The sequence below is a fragment of the Caretta caretta genome, chromosome 3 (genome assembly GCF_965140235.1).
Source record: "Caretta caretta isolate rCarCar2 chromosome 3, rCarCar1.hap1, whole genome shotgun sequence".
Classification (NCBI taxonomy): domain Eukaryota; kingdom Metazoa; phylum Chordata; order Testudines; family Cheloniidae; genus Caretta; species Caretta caretta.
The window spans coordinates 60,452,792-60,476,595 of NC_134208.1; the positions used below are offsets into that span (position 1 = coordinate 60,452,792).

At 38.8% G+C, this 23,804-nt stretch overlaps 1 protein-coding gene across 6 annotated transcripts in view; it reads left to right on the top strand.

Moving 5' to 3' along the window:
* Positions 1-23,804, top strand: part of SENP6 (SUMO specific peptidase 6) — a 167,414-nt gene that overhangs the window by 8,814 nt on the left and 134,796 nt on the right. For 4 of the 6 annotated variants that reach the window (XM_048845895.2, XM_048845901.2, XM_048845896.2 and 1 more), the window contains exon 2: positions 15,942-16,035. The exons of 1 other annotated variant lie outside the window; for it this stretch is intronic. In XM_048845895.2, coding sequence (XP_048701852.1) covers positions 15,942-16,035 — 94 coding nt within the window. Of the gene's footprint in view, positions 1-14,717; positions 14,740-15,941; positions 16,036-23,804 lie in introns of those variants that run through there. One more of the 6 variants, XM_048845897.2, reaches the window with a different exon arrangement.

Genomic DNA, 23,804 nt, shown 5'->3' on the forward strand with positions numbered 1-23,804 from the left:
ATGCTTGGTGTTGGCAATTACACACTAGCTTTTCTAGAGGGAGGGATGGTTCTGAAATCCAACTGTTTCTAGGTAGCAACCTCCCTCCCCCACCTTATTTAACAGCATTTCAGTGACATTCTTACACCTGTTAGCATGATGTGTCAAATATTTTAACAGACTAGTGCATAGTCTGATAAGGATGAAACATGAACATTTTGCAAGTGTTCTGAATATAAAGACATCAGATAACATTGTAGTCAGCCAGCTGAAATATTCTGAATATATTGTTTCCTCTTGTTTCACACATAAGTGTGGAACACATCATGGATTGCTAGAAAGAGGCGTTATAGCTGTCAACAGTGTTGGCTCTTGCTACATATGTGACCTCTTTCTATATTAGTTGATCAGTGTCTATACTCTCACACAATACCTGCTGTTCAAAGTTTCAGCTGTTATACCTGAAGTCAACAGATGATCATGCTTTTTTGTGGTAGGTCCTAAAATGTGAAATTAATTACCTTACACTAAAAGACATCTTGTTTTTTCTCTTCAAAGCTCTTTCTAAAAAAAGCAACAGTTTAATAATGACAGTGTTTAGACCCATGTTTATCACCTTCCCTTTTAAAAATTGGACTTTTTTTTTCCATTTATATGTGTTTTATTTTGTGTATGGAAATGTCTTTATTACATTTGTTGAATTCTTTCATACAATGGCCAAACCCCTTCACGTGCCCTGCAAAAATTGTTTGACTACCTTTGCTACTTTTTTGAATCCAGCACTATCTAAATAAAATAATTATTTTTATACCATAGTTGTTTGTGATAAGTCAGCATTGTGTTTTATAATTTTTAAAAGCAATATATTTTTGTTGAATGTGAATAAGGGAAAATGTAAAACAAACACCCTCACATTATTTTTGATTAGTTCAGACAACATGATGTGTACGTTAATGTAAGGAAAAACTGAAGTAATTTATTAACATAGTATATTCTAAACTTGTCTTTTACGGACCAGTCCATTCCAGTAGCAGGGACCACCATTCTTAAATGTATAAACTACAAATACATCCTTACTCCTTGAAGAAAGACTGGGACAGAGATATCATAAATAAATCTAATAAGAAATCTAGAAGATTTACATTGGTCCTTTGGTGTAACTACTGACCCTAGTCTTTGACAGTTGCTTGCAAGACTATCTATTGATGTGTCCAATAAATAACTAGATGGTTGGTTCTGTCTACACTGGATTGATAAACTGATTGTATATTGCTGTGATTCTGTGTGATTTAATAAATTGTTGATTGGTTAAGAATAATCAAGTGTCCTGATTTAAAAAGAATATTGTTTAAGTTAAAAGTTGACCTGAAAATAATTTAGTGTTAAATTAGTAAGCTAATGTTTCATGGACTCAATAAAAGGGGTTATCCTAGTAAATTCCATTCTGATATTGGCTATAACACTTATCCAACTGGTAAATCTGATTTGTTAGATTTCAGCTTTAAAATCTGTCCCCTTTGCAAATTTGTAAAATTGACTACATTTTCACAACATTTGGTTATTCTACACGGGGCACTGAAACTTTTACGGGTTCAGGACATTATTGAAAAATCCACATCCTATTTCTACTTCAGATTTTTTGTTGTTGATATTCTCCAGAAGAGGTGGTGGTTGTCTTTGACTTGTGTAGACTGTACTGGGCCAGACAGAACATAAATACCTACAGAGTTCAATCTAAGTATAGGCCTTAAAACTTTTGGGATAAAGAAATTAAGACAAAGTGATTTAGGAGGGAATTGCTAGAAACTCCAACCACTGCAAAAAAGGAGGGGAAGGGGGGAGGAGGAATTTAAACCATTCACTCAAACTTTTTTTCTCTCTAAAGCCAACTGCATCTAAGCCTCCAACTGTATCTAAGGGTATATCTACACTGCAATTAAAAACCTGCAGCTGGCCCTTGCCAGCTGGCTTGGGCTCACAGAAAATTGCCGTGTTTATGGTTGGGCACAGAGTGAAAGGGTCCCAGAGCTCATGCTGCAGCCCGAGCCTGAATGTCTAAAGTTAAACCACAATTAAACAGCCCTTAGCCTAAGTCAGCTGGCACAGGCCAGCTGTGGGGTTTTTAAATGCAGTGTAGACATACCCTTGGTGACTGTTGCTGAGCTAATGAACATTAATGCGTCTAGGATACTGTAAAGGCTGATTTCAAACATTTAGACCGAGATTTTAAAACCTTTCTCTCCACACCTTGTATATCTCCCAGATCCTTGAGAGTGATAATTACTATTTTAGAATTAATTTGATCTGTTTTGTGTGATTTTTGTTTTGTTCATTTCAATTTCTCTTTTTTGACTGGTTTCTGCCTTATAGTCAAACCAGGGAATGTACTGAATTGTCTAGATATGAAGCTGCCTGAATAGGAGCAGGAAGGCCTTTAGTGATCTCTCTTGCTGTTTTAATTTTATCTGGAAGTATTTTGTTTAATAATAAACCAATTATTTGTTATGGTTTGTGTGCCCTGTGGGTAAATAGGACAAACTTACTTGCCTGTGACAAGTCGGAAGCCAGCATGTGAGAGATTGATTGATTGATTATTCCTTTATCCACAATTGTTTTCTTCCCATTTTTATAGTAGGGTATAGAAAGTAACAGCTCACTATATATTTAATTTGCCACCCTCTCCCCCCCGGCCCCCCCTTTATGGTAAGATATAGTGTTCTACATTTTTGTTGATATCCCAGCACCTGGATTTAATTTAACAGCAAACTAGTGAGGTTTGGTAAATGTTCTCTGCAACAGATTGCAGCAATATAAGTCTCTGCTGTGGAAGGAGATATATTTACCTTGCTACACCAATGCCTGTGGCGTAAATGTTTTTTGTATTGTTCAGTCTGCCTACATGGCATTGGGGGGAAGTGCCAGATAGCAGGATCCACCCTCTCAGAGCTAGAGCCTAATACAAAACAGAATATAGAATGGTTAGTGGGTAGTGGATTGCTATAGAAGGAGGGTCTGAGAATAAGTAACTCTTTTTTTAGGAGATTTTTGGAGCATGGCTGTTTGTAAGCTAAAAGAATATTTAGTGTATTGATGAAATCAATTGTTGGTTGAAGCAATTTTTTGTTCTAGATAAGATGTCAAAAATGGTACTCTGGTGACTGTCCCTATGACATATAAGAATATTTCATTGTTACGTTGAATTAACTATACATGAAAATTGAGTTAGTGCATTTTATGGTAAAATGATGAATGTTGGTGTCTTATAATTAAACCGCCCAGCAGTAGCTAGTGACATGCCAGTACTGGGGCGGTGGGAGGAGGGAGGAGTGAAATACAGCTTTTGAACACGGTACCAGGAATATTGTGGGGTGGGGATGATGTCTAGTGACACAAAGTTGTTTGGCTTGTAAAAGATGTTTCAAGATTCATAACTACTGATATTTCTGTTGTTAATATGGTAGTTCTAAATGCTGTGTCTATCTGTCTTACCTGGTTTAGGGTTAATTTAGCAAAACATAAATATCCTTCTCTAAGGCAGGGTCAGGCAGAAAAGATATGCAAGAGCAGGAGCAACCATGCTGGGGCTCATTTCTGCAACTGTATTTATAATTTCTGTGGCATATTTCTAAATGAAACAACCAACTTGTCACTGAAATTCCAGCAGAGGCAAGCACTGTGGGCTCTCTTTCATCACATCTTGGTAACAGATGATGTTCAGGTCTCTCTGGAGGCAGTTGAGGGACACTTTGCTATTAGGAATAGACTTCCAAGCCCTTACTGTCCAAACTTTTATGACTGTATGGCAGTGGTTTTCAACCTGCAGGCCGCTTGCAGCCCAGTTAGCACACATCTGTGGCCCAGCTATGTGCTTAAAAAAAATTCAGAGATTGCCACACCGATTGGCTCACTCTTTGGTCCCAGCAAGGGTGGAGTCAGGGCCACCTGAGGAGGAGATGGCACCATGGAGCCCTGCTGGTGCTTTCCCTTTTGGTGGAGGAGGAGCTCAGCTGGTATCTGTCCAGCTAGCAGCCTGCTGCTTTCTCCCTCCCTGTGCTTCACGGATACACTGAGAGTGCTCCCTCCTCGCTTCTGGGCATCTGTGCCAGAGGCATCTGGAGAAATGGGCAGGGGGCATGTGTGTCGTCTCTCCCCCCCCCCCCCCCCCCGCTATGTGTCATTTCTGGAGGGCAGAGGGGAATGAGCATGCTCCAGGCTGCAGTGCACCCTGGGCTGCCTGCAGCAGACATCGCCCGCCTGCCTGTCTCCTGCTGGCCATGTCTAGACCTGGAGCGTTCAGCCAGAGTCATTACAAGGCAACTTGCCTCAACGTAGCTTTGTTGTGTAGACCAGGCCTAATTATTCCTCATACTGCCAAGTCAATGGTGTAGCTTGTACTAGGGCATTCATTTAGATACAAAATATTTGCAAGTACACATTTCAAAAGAAGCATTTGTCATTTTAAGAATTGGAGAACCAAGAAAAGTTGAAAACATTTCCAACTATGCGTGGTTTTGTCTTTCCTCAATCAAGTTTTTAGAGGAATTATAAAGTTAACTTCAGCTAGGATATTTCTAGAATTAATTTGTGATATTTTGTTTCATATTTTCTTTTTGTTAATAATAAAAGAAACCATGATTAATAATGATTATTTTGCTTGGTTTTGATCATGGTATCTCTGAAGTTATGTAAAAATACCCCTGTGACTGAACATTGGGAGCCACACACCTAAGTTGGCAGAAAGAGAAGGAATTCATAAGAGTTGGCCTACCATTTCTTGCTTCTCTACATAATACATATTTTTAGTAATGTTTAAAATACAGTTATTTGGCATCCTATTTAAAACTACCTCTTTCAACCCCACAACGTCCTGCGGTAGGATCCGCTTTCCCTGATTGCTTGGTTCTCAGCTGGATAGAGAGTTCTAGGAAGCTTGTGTTGTCGTAGCTTTCTAAATGTCATCTACCAGAAGCATTTGCAATAATATAGGAGGATAAATTTGGTGCATGATGCAGACAGGCCCATTTGGACCACCCCTCTATTTTGCCTGTTTGACTACTTTCTCTGCTTTTCTGAATCTGCCATGTGTTAATCTTCAGGCTCTGCTACAAAGCACATCTCTAAGGACTCGGGAGAGCAAGGAAGGGAAAAGAGGGCTGGGGTTGGTGTATAATGTGGCTGGAGTTGATTGGAAGGTGTTACCTGCCCTTTTTTATTTTTTTGAAAAAACTGCTGTCTTTTGCTTCTTTAAAAGTTGTTTTGAACTTTTCCAGAGATGTCAAAGTTGCTATTTTATATTTTTTAAAAAGAATCTAAATGAAAAATACTAGCAAATTAAAACGCTCTTGGCAGCTCTTTGTCTTATCATGGGTTAGGCACAAGTAGGTCAATGTCTCTGAAGCCTCGGGTCATCAGGTTCATGTGGGGTTTGACACAATACAAAGCCCCCTGTGATTTAGGGGATTAATGTGGTTATAACACTGAGTTTCTGTGAGCTTCTTGCCCTAATATTGGTCTACCTTGTTCCAGTTCTTACCCAAATAAGGTAGTACTGTGGACTTCACCCAAAATTCCTATTTAGGATTATGGGAGAGAGAAGCTTATTAAGGTTATCATCCTACCAATGTTTTCTCCATGCTTGTGTGTTCAAACTAATGAAGCACTTCTCTGTATGTTGTATGTTAAAAGTTTCTTGAACTTAAAGCTGACTAAAAGCACTTAGAAGCTCCATGTTTCTAGTTTCTTTTGCCAATACTTTGCTGGGTGATGCTTTAACCAAGAGGATGTTTTCTAAATTGGTTGCATTTCTTATTGCTTTGACTTGTTAGCCAGAAATTAAGACTGTCTTAGGGTGTGGCTTCGCTAAAGTGCTTACTCAGATTTTTCCCCAGACACTTCTCCATTTCTCTTAATTGGGGCTCTTAACTCAGGGTGTCCTGTCCTGAGGTATAAGCTAAAACCCAAGAGAGGCTTTAATTTGGGCTGCTAACCCACCGACTTTGCAGTGGTGACACTGGCTGTCACTCAAATGCTGACAATCCTCCAGTGTCCTCCCCCAGCTCACTGAGGAAAAAAAAATCCATAGAGCTCCTCAGCATACTGCAGCACAAAGAAGCATGGAATATATACCCGGAAGTCGTATCAACGCATGGGTGAGTGAAGCACCAGTGAGGACACAGTAACTTGGGTATGGTTTTGCAGTATGTCTGGGCTAACGTAGGTGCTCAGATTTAGGTTCTGGTCGCCCGGGTTAATTCTGCAGTGAAGATACCTCCTCTGTGATGTTTCCATAACACACATCTGTAAAGCAGCAAAGTTGTCTTTCCATATAGGATCTAGTCAACAGTGTTCTGTAAGTATCTTCTCTACACCCTCCTCTCTCCCTTCCATCTCTCAAAGTTTTTCTTTTGGAATATGCCTTATTTTCCAGCTAGCAAAATTTCTGCATGCCTTTTCCCCCCCCTTCTGACTGCTTCTGCAAACTTAAACATCCAACAGTAGACAACATGAAGAGGTATTTTGCTTCTCTTTTAATTAATAGAATTTAATTCTCCCGGTTGTGTTCCTGTGTATATTACTGACTTTCTTGAGGAAGCTACTTAACTGCTATGTATCTTGAGTTTCCTTATGTTAAAGGGATAACACCTTCCCAAAAGCACTTTGCAAACAAAGCTTGCATGAAAGTTGCTTATGTGTAAAATACTATAAATTTTTCTTACATACATTTTTTTTCCTAAGTGTAGCTGTGGTGCTCTGTTTACTTCAACCTGACATTCCCAGAGTTCAATACAATAGCTTGGAAACTATGGTGCACTTTCAGTTGCTACTTTTGCAGCTACTTAAGCTAGGTTCTTAAATCGTATTTTGAACCTAACTGCCTTTCTGCAGTTTCTAAAAATAGATGTGCAGTTTGATTATTGCTGTTACGGTGTATGTAATTGCACAAGCTTGGCTCTTTTGATGACGGCTGTGATGGTTCCTGCAGTTCATAAGTGGGTCTGCAATCAGCAGTCTGCAATTCAGATGCAAAAATTCACTGTACATCTCCTCCTGTTTCAAAGGCAGCATTTGCTTTGTGTCTCAAACTTTTACAGTTCCTGTGGTTCTCATAATTTGAGACCTGATATGATTAACGTCACCTGCTGATTGTTGCTCCCAAAATCTATACTAAAATTGGTGGTCACAGAGCATCTTGTTTAAAATTACTTTTTAGCTGCTTCTCTACACCATTTTCACATGCTTCCATTTTGAGAATAAATTGTAGGAGAAGAGGAGGAAAATCCACAGGTTCTCCTATGAAACCCATAAACTTTCTTTCTGCTTGGACTGCTTAAGCATACCAGACAAATGATAATGGTCTTATAGGAGCAGGGAATTGCATAGTGCCAAGTCACTAGACATGCAAATGTAACTTTTTTTTTTCTGGATCCGGATTTAAAAAAAATATTTAAATTTTGAAGAGTAGTTATGAAAGGATTTCAGCCAGTGGGTGGTTTTCAAACTGTTCACTTATTATACTATTCACAGTGTGCGGTTGGCACGTAAGCAACATAATGTTGTCCCTTTTTGACCCGTATCGCTAGTCAAAGTTTGGGTACTGTAAATTTTTCTAGTTGGGAATAGAAATTGATGGAGTGTGGTGCTTTCTGTGATGCAATCATGTTTATTTACAAGCAACGTACAAAGTTCTACTTCTCTGAATGCAGGGAGGAAACAAAGGCAAAAGGAAGTGTTTTTTTTTTTTTTTTAACCGGCCTAACTCGCCCCCCTGCGTGCCCCCCCCCCCTCGTTTTAGGCTTCTCTCAGTTTGACACTGTGCTTAGACTTCTGCTTGGATTTTTTCAGGTAGTCTCTGGTGCGCTCTAGTTCTGTGTTCTAGACACAGACCCCTTATCCAAAACAATACTCAGAAAAAGCCCTCTGCCGACACACTCCAAACTCCTGGGTGGGGTCACATAACCCTCTAGTCTTAGGTGAAGGCTTGTGATAGATTATTTTTTACACTTAGGTTAATTGAAAGGTGTATTCACACAAATAAATGTAAATGAGATTTAATTCACCCATAATGAGGTTGCACCCAGCTCCTAACAATATTATTTCTATCCCTGACTAGAAGAGTGACACCTTATAAAACAGGAGACTAAGGGAAAATGTACTTGGAAATTATTAATCCAAATACATGCATTCAAATATTTATCGGTATTTTTAGAAATCACCTGGTGGTCATCCATATACTTATTTGTGGGATATTATCCACTATTAACAGCATGCCTGATTTGTTGTGCTCATGGAAATATTCATGAGTCACTTAGGATTGGGGTCTGCCGTAAAATTATTCGTGAAGTAAAGCTACCTTAAATGTGCTGGTTACATAAAGTCTAACTGGTTTAGTAAACAAAGGAAGTATTAAATGTAGTTAGTGAACTTACTCACCTATATATACTTTTGGTCACTGTGGTCTGGGTTTTTAAATGTAATGGGATTTTAAAGTACCACACTCCCATTTGAAAACAGGAGTTAGGCAGGTTGGGTAATCCTACCAGACATTGTTGTGATGCTTCCCAGGGGTACCCAGAGTTTTGAGGCACCTAACTACCACCTGCCCTTCGTGTGAGGAAGTCTTATCTGTGCCTGCTGCGGGATAGTCTCCAAACATTACTGGCCATGGCCACCACAAGCACTCCCCCTAGGTCTCTGTCATTCTACAGGTTAGCGACTGGCACAGTCCAAACCCTCAAGCCCTCTGAGCATCTCCTTGGAGTATCGCACCCCTGGTCCACTAGGAACTTGTGGTATTCACAGATTCGCTGCTTCCAAAGAAACCATTCACCCCAGCTTCCTGCTTCCATATCAGACAACTGGTCCACTTAAACATATTCAATTGTTGTGTATTATTGTGAAATAAAATGTTTATTTAACAAAGCATAGAGACTGATGTAGTAGAAAATATTGGAAACGTTGACATAAACTGATAAAATGCATGCTAGAGCCTACATTTAATTAACAGGATACTCTCATGTCAAGTATTGTTCGCTCAAAATCCTTGCATCGCTTTCCAGGTAGTAAATTGGAGAATTAAACTGTGTTGAGTATCAGGTGAGATCATGGAAGATTGCATTCCCTCTACCCAAAATATTAAAACTGAAGAAATAAGAAGTTAAAGGGAAAGACTTATTCTTTTCCACCATCATGTTGTCTCCAACGTTGAAGTTGAAAAACTTCGTGCTCCATTGGGCTTTCACTTCTGTCTCCAACAAGTACCCAAAAAGGAATCCATTCCCCAACTGATAACTCAGTGTTAAGGCAGAACCTGCCAAATGCATGAAATATGTGACAATCAGATGCATTGATCTTTGGATATAATTGATATAAAAGCATATGAGGTTACTGTGAAAGTTTTATTTTAGAGTGAAAATTTGAAGTGTTGGGCATCCATCTAGAGATGGATGTTGAAAGTCTTAATGGAGCATTGGAGAATATGCTATCAACAGTTGTAGGCAATTTGAAGGTAGAAGGTTTCTCCCCTTAGTTCTTATTTCCCTACTTCTAATATTTTTGGGTGAATGGGGTGTGTCCTGCTGCAACCTTAAATGGCACTAAATGTAGTTTTTGTTAAATATATATTCTCAGCAGCATTGCCGTTTTCCATTGGTTATTAAGTCCTTTTTGTAATCTTGAATCTTTAAATGAGTTCTCAAATCTGTTCTGTTAGTAGTTTGTTCAGATTATTATAGACTGGGCACTAGATGGTACTGCTCTTCTCTCCCCTCCCCACTCCACCCTTTAAATATGATGTAGAGTTGTGGTGTTGGGTTTTTTTAAACTCCTCCAGATTTCAATCCACTCCATGTCAGTCTTCACAGTGGGGAATTCCCGGATTGCATGGCAACTGGGTGCAGACCAGGTCTTTGCTTTCAGCTTGGGTTTAAGACTGCTCCTCAGGAAGAACTCTCCAGAATTCTGTCTCCAAGTGGCACATGTGACAGACTTCATGTTTCCCTTGGTAGCAGAATTTTCCCAGGATTTTTAACTGAAGGTCTGTTTCTTCATTGGCTTTAAGGTTTTTCCTCAAAATTGCTAAACTAGAAAGTATTGTGGCTTTCTGAAGAGGGTTTGAGGGACAGCCACTCCCTCAGAAATGACAGGCTGCAGGAAGTTGTCTCCCCACTAACGTGGGCAAGGTCCATGCCAAGAGTTGAGCAGACTGCTGTGAAACCTGGCTCCCAACTGATGTGTGGACAAGGTGCAAGCTGCATGGAATCTCCCTTCACCGAGACTAGTCTAGAATCAGTGTCATAGAACTGGAGAGAAGTTACGTGGTTTTTTTGTTTTGTTTTTCTTTTCCTCCAACATCCATAACTCCCCCGTAGACATGGAAATCCCTATTTTCATGGCTTCCAGAGCAAGCAGGAACAGTTCATGGAAGCCTTCTGAATCTTGGGGGAAGGCAAGGTCCCCTGCCTCCCTCACCGGTAGCAACCTGGAGGAAGAAATACATGCTCACTGCCAGCACATGGGTAAGGCCTGTGACGGGATGGTTGAGAAGGCTTCAATCTGCCCTTCCTGCAGGCTGTTTTAACTCAAAGTCCTCTGTTCCTGCAAACTTTGATACCAAGCAGTCATTTGTCTCCAGTGGCTCTGGCTTACTCCTTGTTCTATGTGGTGAGCCTCTGCTTAGCCCAGATAAAGTAGCAGGGATTGAATTGATTCAGATCCCTTTCCTTGAGAGAGACCTATTTCTTCTCTACTTCTAGTCTCCTTGTGTCCCATAGGACATCATAAAGTGGCTATGATTTTCCTTAGGGAGACATGCAGGATACATGTCTGTTGACTGTCCTTTTAATCTCCCTGGTAATGCTCTTTCCACCTCACAGGGCCACCCCCATACTCTTATGTTGGTGAATGATATTGTTCGCAATCAGCTCTTAAAAGGCAGCATAAAATCTTAAAACTCATGAGTCTCCCCTCTAGATTCTTGAAAATGAATAAGTGCCTAAAGCTGGGGCTTTGATGGAGATAACTTATTCTGATCTAAGGTTCTCAGAGTAAGAGACTTCAGCCAGTAATGTCAAGGCTGAGGTTGCTGTATCCAAGTTTAGTCTGAGTGATTATTTTATTCTCCTGTCTGTGTTTGGCTGGAGTTCTCCCTCAGTTGGTATAAATGTGTTTACTAAGGAGACTGCAACAGGCTTAATCTTACACAGAGTAGTGAAGAGCTTTTAGGTCTTAAGTACAAGTACTTCCTGATGGGGAATTCCCACTCCACCTTAAACCCTCATAAACAGTTGAGGAAGAATTATACACCTCTTCAGCTCTGCAAGGTTTTTGTTTTATTTGTTGTTTTTGTGCTCATCTGGGAAGCCATGTTGAGCGCACATGCATTCACATATATAGCCAAACAAAATCAAAACAAAATAACCTAGTTTAAAGTAGACTTTCTGTAGGTTTTTTTTTTCAGGACTGGTATTTCACCTGACTATGATTTGCGTGCATTCAAAACTTCCAAAGACATGTCCTGAAAAGGTCCAGTCAAAGAAAGTTGAAATTGTAGGCTAACAGCTCGTATCCTTCCAAATATGTTGGTGATCTCTTTGAGCATGGAGACAAAATAGTTACAAAGGCTTTAGCCAAAAGAATAAGACCTCATCAACACCTAAAATTTAGGTCAACCTAGCTGAGTTGCAGGGGGGTGTGAAACTCACCCCTGAAAGACACTTTAGATGGCATAAGCCCTGGTATAGACACCACTACGTTGACCTAGCCACCACCTCTCGGGGGGTGGATTTAGTACAGGGATAGAAAAACCCATTTCGTTGCTGTAGCAAGTATCTACATTGGAGGTGTAGCTGCAGTTGTGCCACTGTAACACTTGTGGTTGTAGACCTAGCCTAAGTCACTCCCTCATTTCAATGAGGACCTGGTGAGAGAATCTTCAAACTCCTTTGTCTTAGCAGGCGTTCTTGTTGAAGCTGCTGTTTCTCCAGGCTCCACTGTAGAGATTACATATGAGGAAGGGGGCTATTGCTGTCTTTCCTGAGAACTAGAGGACCACGACTAGGATTTTCTAGAGGAAAACTATCCAACTCCAAAAGCATCTCTTGAGTTGTAAGTTTCTGAAGTCTGAGAAGATCCCCTGTCCCCTTCCCACATATGATACTTCATGATGGGCCCTCATCTGGGTGTGAACTACCTCAGAAAATGAGTGCTTGAGATTCAGGAAAGGCTCCACAGTGGAACTCACTTGTTGTCCCTGGGGATTAAGCATGGAAACAAATCTGGCACAATATACCATTTACCTTCTTGAGTCTCAACCTATGCTTGATGTAAATTAGCTTCTGTTAGACTCCAGCACTTTGCTGAATCTGGCATTTGCCACCTCTGACTGAAGTGGGGCTGCTAATGCTTAAGATTAGGCATGTTCTTAAATACTCTGAATTGGGACCCCTGTTCTCCTTTCAAAGGAGAGGCAGTCTGGACTTTTCCTGTCGATTCTGGGAGATACTGCAAAACATTCTTGCATGATAGAAATTCTTCCCAGGGAAATGACTTACGATGTAGTTCTAACATCCTTACATCGGTAGGTACTAATCTGGTCCTTCCAAAATTGTCTTTATATTCTTTCCACTAACATCTTTTTTTCAGACTTTATTTTTCTTTCTATAATCACAGCTCTATTAATTGGCTAAGATATATTTACACACAATTAAAATTGTATGCATACTTATAAAAAATTATGACCGCTTTGGTGTACGTTTGTGTATAATCAAGTGCTCATTTAAAAGATAATGCAATAAAAACATACATTTAAAAACTAACAAATTGTTGCTCCCCTAATTTCAGTATCATAATTTTTTCAAAACTAAATATTGTCTAGTTAAAAGCTTGCTTTCAAAACTAAATATTGTCTAGTTAAAAGCTTGCTTCTAAAGTTGTCATTTTAAAAGAATTAGTTTGCATTGTAGCCATTTTCTATTAAACATTTTTAAAGCCAAATTTATTGGCACACGTCCAGAGTTCTTAAAATGCTGTGTACTGTAGCTACGATCTTAAAGCTACAGTATAGATACTGAAATTTAATTATTCCCACACAAATTACGTGACAAAATCCCAGCTAAAGTATTGAAACACTTTGAGTCTACACTCAACAAAGCTTTGCTAGACCTATTTACTTTCTGCCGGGAAAATGAGATGATTTTATCCCAGGATTTCAAAGATGCCAAAATCATTACAATCTACAAGTGCAAAGGGAAAGGAGTACTTGTGGCACCTTAGAGACTAACCAATTTATTTGAGCATGAGCTTTCGTGAGCTACAGCTGATGAAGTGAGCTGTAGCTCACGAAAGCTCATGCTCAGATAAATTGGTTAGTCTCTAAGGTGCCACAAGTACTCCTTTTCTTTTTGCGAATACAGACTAACACGGCTGTTCCTCTGAAAAAAGTGCAAAGGGGACAGACATGACTGTGGCAATTATCATGGCATTTCGCTCCTTTCTATTGCTGGTAAGACCCTTGGTGAGTTGTTGCTGAAAAGGCTTCAGGTTATTGCAGATGATGTATTTCCTGAATCCCAGTATCGTTTTCATTCATCACGTAGCACTGCTGAAATATTTACCTTCTGCCAGTTACAGGAGAAAGCTGCTGAACAACAAATGCCCCTCTAGTTGCCTTTGTTGACCATAGTAAGGCGTTGGACTCTGTCAGATGCTCTGCTCTTTGGTGCCGTCTTGCAAAGTTTGGCTGCCCAGACAAACTAATCAACCTTATCCGCTGCTTCCATGACAACATGCAGGCCCATGTGCCAGTTGGTACCAACTCACCTGTCCCTTTCCTGTACCCATGGGGTTAAACAGGGCTGTATGCTTGCCCCTATATTACTTGGTTCTTGTCTGGAGTGCTAGAAGTTACCACATGTACTACCACTGCAGGTGTCGCTCTAACAACACGATTTGATGGTAGACTTCTAAACCTCTGCCGATTCAAGGCCAAAAGCAAATCCCAGCAAAGTGAAGTAAAGGACCTATTGTATGCCGACAACTCAACATTTGTTGCCCTTTCTGAGAATGATCTGCAACATTTTGCTGGATTTCTTTGCCCATGCTTTATCTATGTATTGGCCTCTGTACTAATGTGAAGAAAAGAAGTCCCTGTACCAACCATCTTCAGACCACTTCCATCACTGCCAGAAATAGAATTGAACAGCTGCCAATTAAACAATATCAAGTCCTTCAGCTGCCTAGGTAGCACAGTTACTGGTGACCTCAAAATAGAAAAAGAACTTTCAGTATGGTTAGTCAGCTGCCTTTGCTTTCGGCTGTCTACAAAAAGGCTATGGACAAGATGGGGAGGAGGGGGCAAAGTGTCCATAAAATGCTAAGTTTACAGAGCTGTTGTGCTTCCTTGTCTTCTATAGTCATTAGAGACCTGTGCCCTTTATCATCTTATTCAAAAACTTAACTCTCTGCAACAATGCCACCTATGCAGCAAGATGGAAATTGCATCTGACAAAATCACCAACAGTGAAGTACTACAGCTGGCAGCTATGCTAAGCATGGAAGTGATGCTAGCACGGAGGCAAATGATCTGGACTGGCCATGTTATATGTATGGATAACAATCGACTGCCTGAGGGGTTCTGTATAGCGAATTTGACAATGGGACGGCCAGCTTTCCTACTGCCTAACTCCACTACAAGGATTGCCTCAAGCAGCTCGTACAATCTGTTGGGCTGGACTTAATGAAGTGGGAGGATATGGACCATGACAGGTGAGGTTGGCACTCCATTACGGAGGAAGCAAAATGAGCATGTTGTCATGCCACCCTTGCCCAACAGTCGGGGGTGAACATTAGACACCAACTTGCCCTGGCACGTCTCCTAAGCCCTACATGTGGAAACTGATTTCCAGTCAGTCCTACTTGAATACGAATAACAGTCATTGCATTACAGTCTCTGTGGGGCATTGATGCTACTTTCTCGGGGGCATCACTGAGAGGGTTGTGATGGGAAAACTGATTCACCTATTCAGTTGAATGCCCCTCCAGCCTGCAGTTTGCTCTTACATGCCAATCAGAGAGCATTTAGTTCAACCTGCTTTTTATATCAGTGTTGTCTTTGTGAAATTGCCTTGCTTGCTGTCATGGCATTCGTGCTTGGTCAGTAGAATATTTGGGTGAAAAATGTCCAGAGGTGACGACTCTTCTGAAACGCTGAGATTGTGCTCCCCTTATAATGAGAGGATCTAAAAATGTAGGTTCATTTCAGAAGGCAATAGGTTTCTACCTATACTGTAGAAAGCTTGGTTTTGCAGTATACACTTAAATTATATCCTGGTTCTAGTTCCTCAGGAGAGTTAAGGCTTCATTCTCATTAGAGGTTATCAGCTACTAGGCCTAGCTAGGACTGTATACAGTTTGACCATTTGCATCTAGAAGGTTTTACCTACCAGATTATTTAAATAAAGCAATGGTTGATTTGAAAAGTTTGACTGGAAAAATAAATGGAGTGTATTTGTGCATGGTTGAGGTTTGGACTGATTAAGAGTGAAAATGCAGAGAGACTGGTATACAATGTGTATACAGGGAAGAAACTTTGAAAGTGTGAATGTTGTCAACCAAATGGCTGATTAGTCTAGGTAATGGTATGCAGTTTTTTTTTCCTCCTCAGTTAGCAATCTTTTAATAATAATGTGTGGTGTCAGATATGTGCAGCTACTTACAGAAACACAATGCTTTTTCACTTTGAATCTCCTGTTCCAGTATTAATCAACATGCTGAAAGATGTTACTATATAGCTGTGCACATTCTAAAAATAAGTCTGTGCTTCAGTCACTAACCTTATTTTGTCAAATGGTACTTGAATGATTATATCAACTAAATATCTGGGATTGAGTTATTTTACCCTTCTAGTTTTGAATTGATTAGTGACCTGGCTTGAAATCAAAACTTATCTTAACTTGTTCTCATTTCAGCTTTGAATAGATCACAGTCCAAGAGAGATGGAGGTTATAAAAATAATTGGAGCTTTGATCACGCAGAAGAAAGTGAAGGAGATGCAGAGAAAGAGTAAGGATATTTTTTCTAGGTTATTGAACATAAGTGCTTAATTATAGAAACCTAATTTTTTGTAAATAATTAATAAACTGTAGTATATAATTGTGTGTAGAAAATTAGATCCTTAACTTTCTCTTCAGTAATTTAATACTAATTTAAGAAAAATCTATTTTGCAAGAACTTGCCATTGTTAATTATTCTCAGACAAAAACATGCATTCAAATGGAGTTAAGATATAAAGCAGTAATTTAGGTAAAACAGTTGGCAGAGATGTTGTAATTATCCCCAAAACAAACCATACAAATTCAGGAAATTCAGAGTTAAAGGTTAAATTTAAATGAAATCCAAACATGTTAAGGGAAAGGCATATACAGCTAGGATACCCAAACAATCCAACTCTGCCGTACAGTGCCTTTCTGCAATAACCATATCAGTATGATTAAAGCATTTGTGTTTATAGTCTCAGGTTAGATTAAACTGGTTTTAAAAAAACAAAAACTGGATTCTCACCTCAATCCCATGTTGTTAATCACATGTTCTTTGTTCCCTAATTGTGCACTTCCATACCTTGCATGTTTGGTTTGTAATACTTTTTTTTTTTTTAAATAATTATCCCATCTTTCTCACATATTTTATCCTAAATTACTGATATGTTTTCTCAAACTTAATGTAGCTTTCTGTCTGGGAAATTTTTTGGTTTCCAAAAATTAGTACAAAGTTCACACGTAAACAGTAAATGAGAAATCAGACAGAATGATCTCATGATATTTCTAATTATTTGAAGATACACTCAACCGCAATTTAAAAGTCATACTATGTATCTGGTGGATAGCATAGCTTTTTAAAAAGAAATATTTAGGACTAATGGTCCTTTCTTGGAATTTTAAAAATTAAAATCTTCTGCTCTAGAGAAACTCATGAAGATCACCCTCTTTCAAACTGGGCACTCTTCCTATTGCTCCCAAAGGGAGTGAAGCGAAGCTGCCCTCAGCAAGCTGATAATCCTCTATGCTATATGGGGGGAGGAACACTCTGAGGAGTGGTAATTGGAGGAAGTGGCCATTTTTGGAAAGGCAACCTTTCTCAGTCCCATTGAGGCCGAAAGGAGATGAGTCATTTTGGAGAAGGGTAATTTTCATGGAACCTTTTGATGGAGATTGTGCTAGTCTTGCTGAAGAATAATAAGCTTTCATTAATTAAACCGCAAAATGTGATCTTCAGTAAATATGATAATCCATCCTTTTTTTCTCCCGAATGTACCCAATATACAAAACTTCAGTGAGTTTTAACTGTGTGGATAAACTGTGTTTTTATTTATTAAGATCATTCAGTGGGGTCTAAAAAGTTGACAGTAGCTTGCTAAATTTCTTAAAGGACTCCTTCTTTGAATTTGAGAATTTGGAAGCAAATTTGTTAGTTTAGTTAATTTTTTAAAATGCTGTAATTTTGAAGATGCTATTGTATTTTTATGCCTAGCAAGCAAAGAGGTTGAATTCTTGTTTTAAGTGCCAAATTTAACTATATAGAGCCACAAATGAGCCTCCATAATATCCTCAGCAGGTGTTACATCTCTGCATAGACTGTGACAAAGCTCTGTCCTTGCCTCCGTGGGTCCCACGTTTCCTGGCGGATTTTGCTAGCCTCAGAGGCTCACTGTGACCCTCCACGTAACCCTTCTTTCTCTAGAGACAAGGGTCTCAGTCTACTGAGCCATTTTCATCATAAGCCAGCGAGGGAGGTGAGGTGAAGTTATCCTTCCTTGCAGTCTCTGCTGTCTCCCAGTCTCAATGATTAATCGGGGGGCAAAGGTGGGGGGGAGCCTGGGCCCACCCTCTACTCCAGCCTGGGATCCTAATAGTATCAGCTATGGTAGCTGACCTTTTAGAAACATGACATGTACAATTCCCTGGGCTACTTCCCCCACAGCAGCCCTCACTTTCTCAAGCTCCACTTCACCCTTACCTCAGGGCCTCCTTCTTTGTGCCTGATATGGTATGTACTACTCAGCCTCTCCAACAGCACAACTTCCTTCAACAGCTCCTGACATGCACCCCCACCTGACTGACTGGGAGGCTTTTAACTAGTTTCAGCCAGCCCCTGATTGGCTTCAGGTGTCCCAATCAACCTAGCCTTCTCCCTGCCTTCTGGAAAGTTCTTAATTGGCCCCAGGTGTCTTAACTGACCTGGAGCAGCTTCCATTTCACTTAACCTGGTACCAGGTATTTGTTTAGCCTGGAGCTAATATATCTATCTCCGACTACTTTTCTATAGCCATCTGGCCTTGCCCCATCACAAGACTCAGGAGCAATAGTTATTTTCCATCAACCCCAGCGTATGGAGTAAGGTAGTGGAGCAGGCAGACATATTGTTGCCATCTTTGGTTGCAATAGCAGACTGCTTAGAGATCTGTCAAAAGCATCAAAAGATTACATTTCTTTTTTGAAACAAAGCCACAGACACACAATCCAGTTAATTGTACTGTTGCGTTTTAAAACGAAAAAATATTCCAAAATGCTTAAGAGTCGAACAGTTATAAGTTGAAAATTTTAAAAGTGAAGAAAGCAGAGGAAGAGAAATGAGAAGCATTTGTGAAGCAAACGGGGGAAAGATATATTTTCAAATGAGATCTGAAAATAGATGTAGAGTCTCTTGGATTGAGAGACCCAAGAATACTGTTCCAGTAGTGTGAGCGAAGGCTTTTATATCAACAGTGGCAAAATTCTGTTAAAGGACAAAGCAGGCAGAAGAAGCTATGAGGAAAGCAAATACAAGAAAACAACCTCCTCCTTCTTCTTCTCTCCCCCCCCCCCCCCCCCGCCCATGGTATGCATGCTTAACACACATAGTATGTTAAGTTATTAGAAATAGTATGTTCATCGAATGGCAAGCACTGAGATCCCCTTGTTGAAATGGAGGTTTATCAGAAATTTGGAAAAGCCCTCAATAAAAGGTCATGCTTACAAAATAGTGCATTCTTAATTAATTTCCTTACTGTGCTATTTAACACTTTTTTTAATTGCCAGTTTTAATAGTTTAATTTTAGTGTGAAGTATTGTTTAGTGGTGGTTTTTTAATTTTTTTTTGTATGCTGGCAGTTTAGTTTTGCTTTTTACTCCTCTTGGAAAATGAAGACAATACATCAGGAGATGTGGGTTTTTTTTTCTTTTTCTTTCAATAATTTCCTAGTAGCCTCTTGCTGCCTTCAAAAGATGACTTCTCAGCATAGAATGAGACTTGTATTTAGTGGTAGTCCCATTAAAATCTCTGACGAGTCAATGGGTAGCACATGTTTTCATAGTGAATCTGTTCTCTAATTTTAAACCAGTGTTTCTGAATGGTGGTACAATCCCACAAAATAGGTCCAACAGACAGCAGTATAAGTATTGTATGTGTAGTCTTATATTTTCACATACAATACTTACACTGCTGTTGGCTGGATATCTCACACCTTTGGAGATTTTTTGTTTATGAATTTTTACAGGTTTGATACCACTGATTCATAACTACCTAGTTTTCTTCTCTTTTCTATAACATATAGAAGCTGTTGAGTATTCCTCTTCCTTTTTTTGTATATAATCTACTTTTATAAAGGAGTAGCTCTATACAGGGTCCACTGTGTTTAAAAATTCTTTGATAGAAACCATCTTTCTATTTCTCCTTTCCCCATAGTTAGGAGTTTGTTTTATGTGCATCTTACATATATAGCTGCTGATAGAACCCCAAGCTACATAGAACATAATTCTTCAAATGTAGATACAAAAGTAGTTGAAGGTTGTTAAGCTTGTTTTTAATTTCTGTATTTATTTTTTTGTGTGAAGAAAAATAAAAAAATACTAAGAATCTTTGACCCACCTTCTTCCTCCATCCCATATTTTAACCTCCCTAATCTTGAGCTCAGAATTTGCATTTTGTTCTCTAGTACTTTTTCTTCTTGTTGCGCATATATATATATATATATATATGTATGTATGTGATTTAATTGATCTGGAAAATAAGTGGTGATAGCATCGTTTGCCTTGTGTCCTTGGTAGAGAGAAACGGTATTAGAACTGTATCCATTTACAGTATATCAGTTGTTGCCTGGGGATGGAAATGTGATGGTTTCTATCCATTGAATAAACTGCAGGTCTGTGTCCAGGGCATTGACTGTTGGTTTTTAATGTCACCTTACCCTATCAAATGCCTTTTCCTCCACACTAATAAGAGAAGTTGAGAGGGGGGTTCTTGAACAGGGTTGAGTATAACATTCTTTAACCACTATATATAAATCGATCTTAGTTTCTCTTGTAGCCGGGCAATATTTTGATGTTGATCAGGCATACCTTGACCACATTCTTTATGTGTTAGTTTAATAAAGAAATGTAATGAGCATGTGCTAAGGTCCTTTCCAGATTTAGAAATAAGTTACTGCAAACTCTTGAAAAGAAGCTGGTATCTATGCCCCTTTTAATAGCATATTAAGCACGTCTGTGAGAGGCCTACCAATCTGTCTTTACATATTTATAATTTATCAGCCCAAGGTTCTGCTGATTTTCATACTTTTTATGGTGAAGACTGGTTCCTCTCTGCTCAAATATCTCCAAAAAAAAAAAAAAAAAAATTGAAATCAGAGGGTTTCCTTTTTTCATATAACTTACTACTTTTTCTAATATCTATTTTATTATTCTCTAAAGATCTTTTATAAGAGGTTTTAAAGCCCCCTCTGTAAATTTTGGGATAGATAATTATTTGCTTCCCTCTATTCCAGACTGGATGGATAATATAGTCAGATGGCATTCCTTTTAGTTTTCTAATCAATAGATTATTCTTTTTATTCGCTTCCTCACACTATAATTTATTTCATATACCTGATGGTTCTTTGTGTATTACCTGTTAGTAAAATGTTTAGCATTCCCCTTAAATTGGTTGAAAATCTTGTTCAAAGCAGTCACTTTACGACAAGATTCTGGTTTTTAATGTTCAGAATTTTGTGATGAATTAGTAATGTCACTTTTTTCAACCAAAGATTGATTAATTTATAGAGCTATCATCAATGTTTCACTTGAATTCTAGAGAAGGCATCTTTATATGGTGTTTATCAACATATTTGAAATATCTTATGAAATGATTCTTCTCTGGATCTATTAATAGTCAATAATAACCTCTTAGTTTTCTGCAAAATGATTTCCAGCAAGATTAAAATTCAGTTTGGTTGAAGAGCAATCTGGACACATAATATTATGTATGACAGCTTGCAGTTTTTAGGAGGATAGGCTTAATGCTAATCATTAACACTATCTTTGTGTAAAGTTTCTGGATGATGGTAAAATTGAGCACTTTTTTATTTGGATTATGGCTTTTCAACTTTTTCTCTAAATCTCATTGTTTATAAACAAATTATGAGGATAATGGAATTTGTATTTCTCTTCAGTCTCTAGGATTTAATACACAATTAAGATCTCTTCTTTGCAAGAAGTCTAGTATTCTAAACTATTTTGTTTAAAAAAATTGTTTGGTAATGGATATAATTTGAGTTTATTTATGTTTCTTCAATTTTTAAGTAGCTACTGAATATTAGCCCTACCAAGAAAATATCCTAATTTGGTTTAATTAGTAGAAATTTAATTTCTTTTGAAAAGAGAAAACCTACTTCATTTCAAAAATGTTGGTGGAGTTAAAAAGCCCCACAACAACCATATTCCTCTGACGTTCTGTCTCTCTCTCCTTTTAAAAAAAAAAAAGAAAGGGAAAAAAAATCCTGTATGCAGGTAGTGTGATGCAGTCAATAAAAATAGAAAAAAAAACTGTATCTTTTAATTACATTATATAGGCATTTAGTATTTATGGAGCATGTAAACCTCTGGACGCTAATTTTTTTTTTTTTTAACATTGCATTCTAATTTACTTAAGGCATATGTACTTTGTAATCTTTTGAACAGACTTAAAACAAATGTGTTCTTTAAGATCATCCAATCACAATACATTTTTCTGGTCCAAGTCATTACTTTTATTCCTCAAAAATTATGAGCATCAGAAGATCTATTCCTATTCAGTTTAATTTATCCTTTTGAGACTTTTTGTTGATTCAGGGGTTTGTTCGTTATAGTCCTCCCTGTTTTTTGCTCTTACTCTTCTGCTGATGTGTTCTGTTGATACAGTAATATCTAGGGGCCGCCTTGTGATAGACGCTGTGCAAGCAGTAAGACAATTCCTATACTGAAGAGCTTGAAGTCTAAAAAGAAAAGATCAGCCAACGGTAGGAAGGGAAACGAGAGGCAAAATTACTTGTTTAGGGTTACACAGCCGACCAATGAGAGAGCTAGATATAAAAATCTGTCTTCTGAATCTCAGTCCAGTTGCGTGTTCACTAGACTATACTGCATTTATTTCTTCTATAGGTTTTGGTCTTTCAACAGCCAAGGTCCAGTTTGTAGCCACTCTTGCACATTTTTCATGAACTGTACTATCTCTCTCTTCTTATTAGAGATCTAGGGAAGTGCAACAGAACTCTTTTTTGAGGGAGTGAATTCCCATCCTTGAAAAGCAAATAAAAATGTAGTATGTGAAGGTTTTCCAATCCACAAAGATTCCATCGAAAATATTAAACCCCTTTCTTCCCTTGTTGTGACTGTGTAATTGAAAATTAGTTTTTCTTAACTTTTTTTTTTTTTTTTTTTTTGCCATGATAGCTCTAGAAAAGTTCTGATTCCATAATTGAAGCTAGAATACAATAACATTGATGACTAACCAGCTTTCTTTCAATATGGAGAAAAAGTTTGCACAATTCATACCCATACCAAACCTAACTATATGTACATTCTTGCTTCTAGAAGTTTATTTGCATAGATAATGGAGTCCTCCTTTGTTCTTCATCCTACCTAGGAAGAATTGTAACTTGAAGGAAAACCTTCAGTGGCATATTTTGAAATTGTGCTGTAATCTCCCTAAGGTCTTTTTATCTAATTACAGAGATGCAGCAGAAAGGCCTGAGATAGGGTTACCATATGTCTGTATTTTCCCAGGCATGTCTGGCTTTTTGGTTCTTAAATCGCCGTCGGGGAGGAATTTTTTAAATATCTAAAAACGTCCGGGATTTTGCCATTATTATTTTTCCCCAAAGAAGAGTTGATCATTTAAGAAAGAGAGTGAATGTTGATCACTCGAGTGAGTGCCCACTTTTTCCCCGCTAGCTCCCAGCACTTGCTCTGTGAAACAGTTGTTTCGCACAGCTGGGGAGGAGGGGGAATGCGGCATGCTCAGGGGAGGAGGTGCGGCTGGGACGGGGATTTGGGGAAGGGTTCCTTGGGGCAGGGAGTGGGCAGAGTTGGGGCAGGGACGGGGTGGAGTTGTGGCAGGTCCGGGGGCAGTGGCACGAGCTAATACTACACCTCCCCTGTGAAGTGTCCTCTTTTTTGAAAGTTCAAATATGGTAACCCGTGTTAGAAGATCAGTATCCTATGAACTTCATACCTGTTTTTCCCCAACTCCCATTTCTCTACATTTATACTACTATTTCATTGTGCTATCACTGGCATATAGGTACGGGTTTCTGTACCCTTTTCATCTGGAGAATCCAGACTTAAGAGTTCTCCAGAGCCATATCCTAATTTGTGCGATTGAACTACTATTAAATTGAATATCTCTCAAAGGTAGACTGGTCTGTTTTGGTGGAAGTTTAAATACCTTAACATTTTTATCATGTAAACTCGCATCCTGAAGTGAAACTTGCATAGTGAGTTTGACAGTAATTGAATCATACTCTTTTTGCCCATGGACAAATTAACCTTCTGCTTACAGGATAA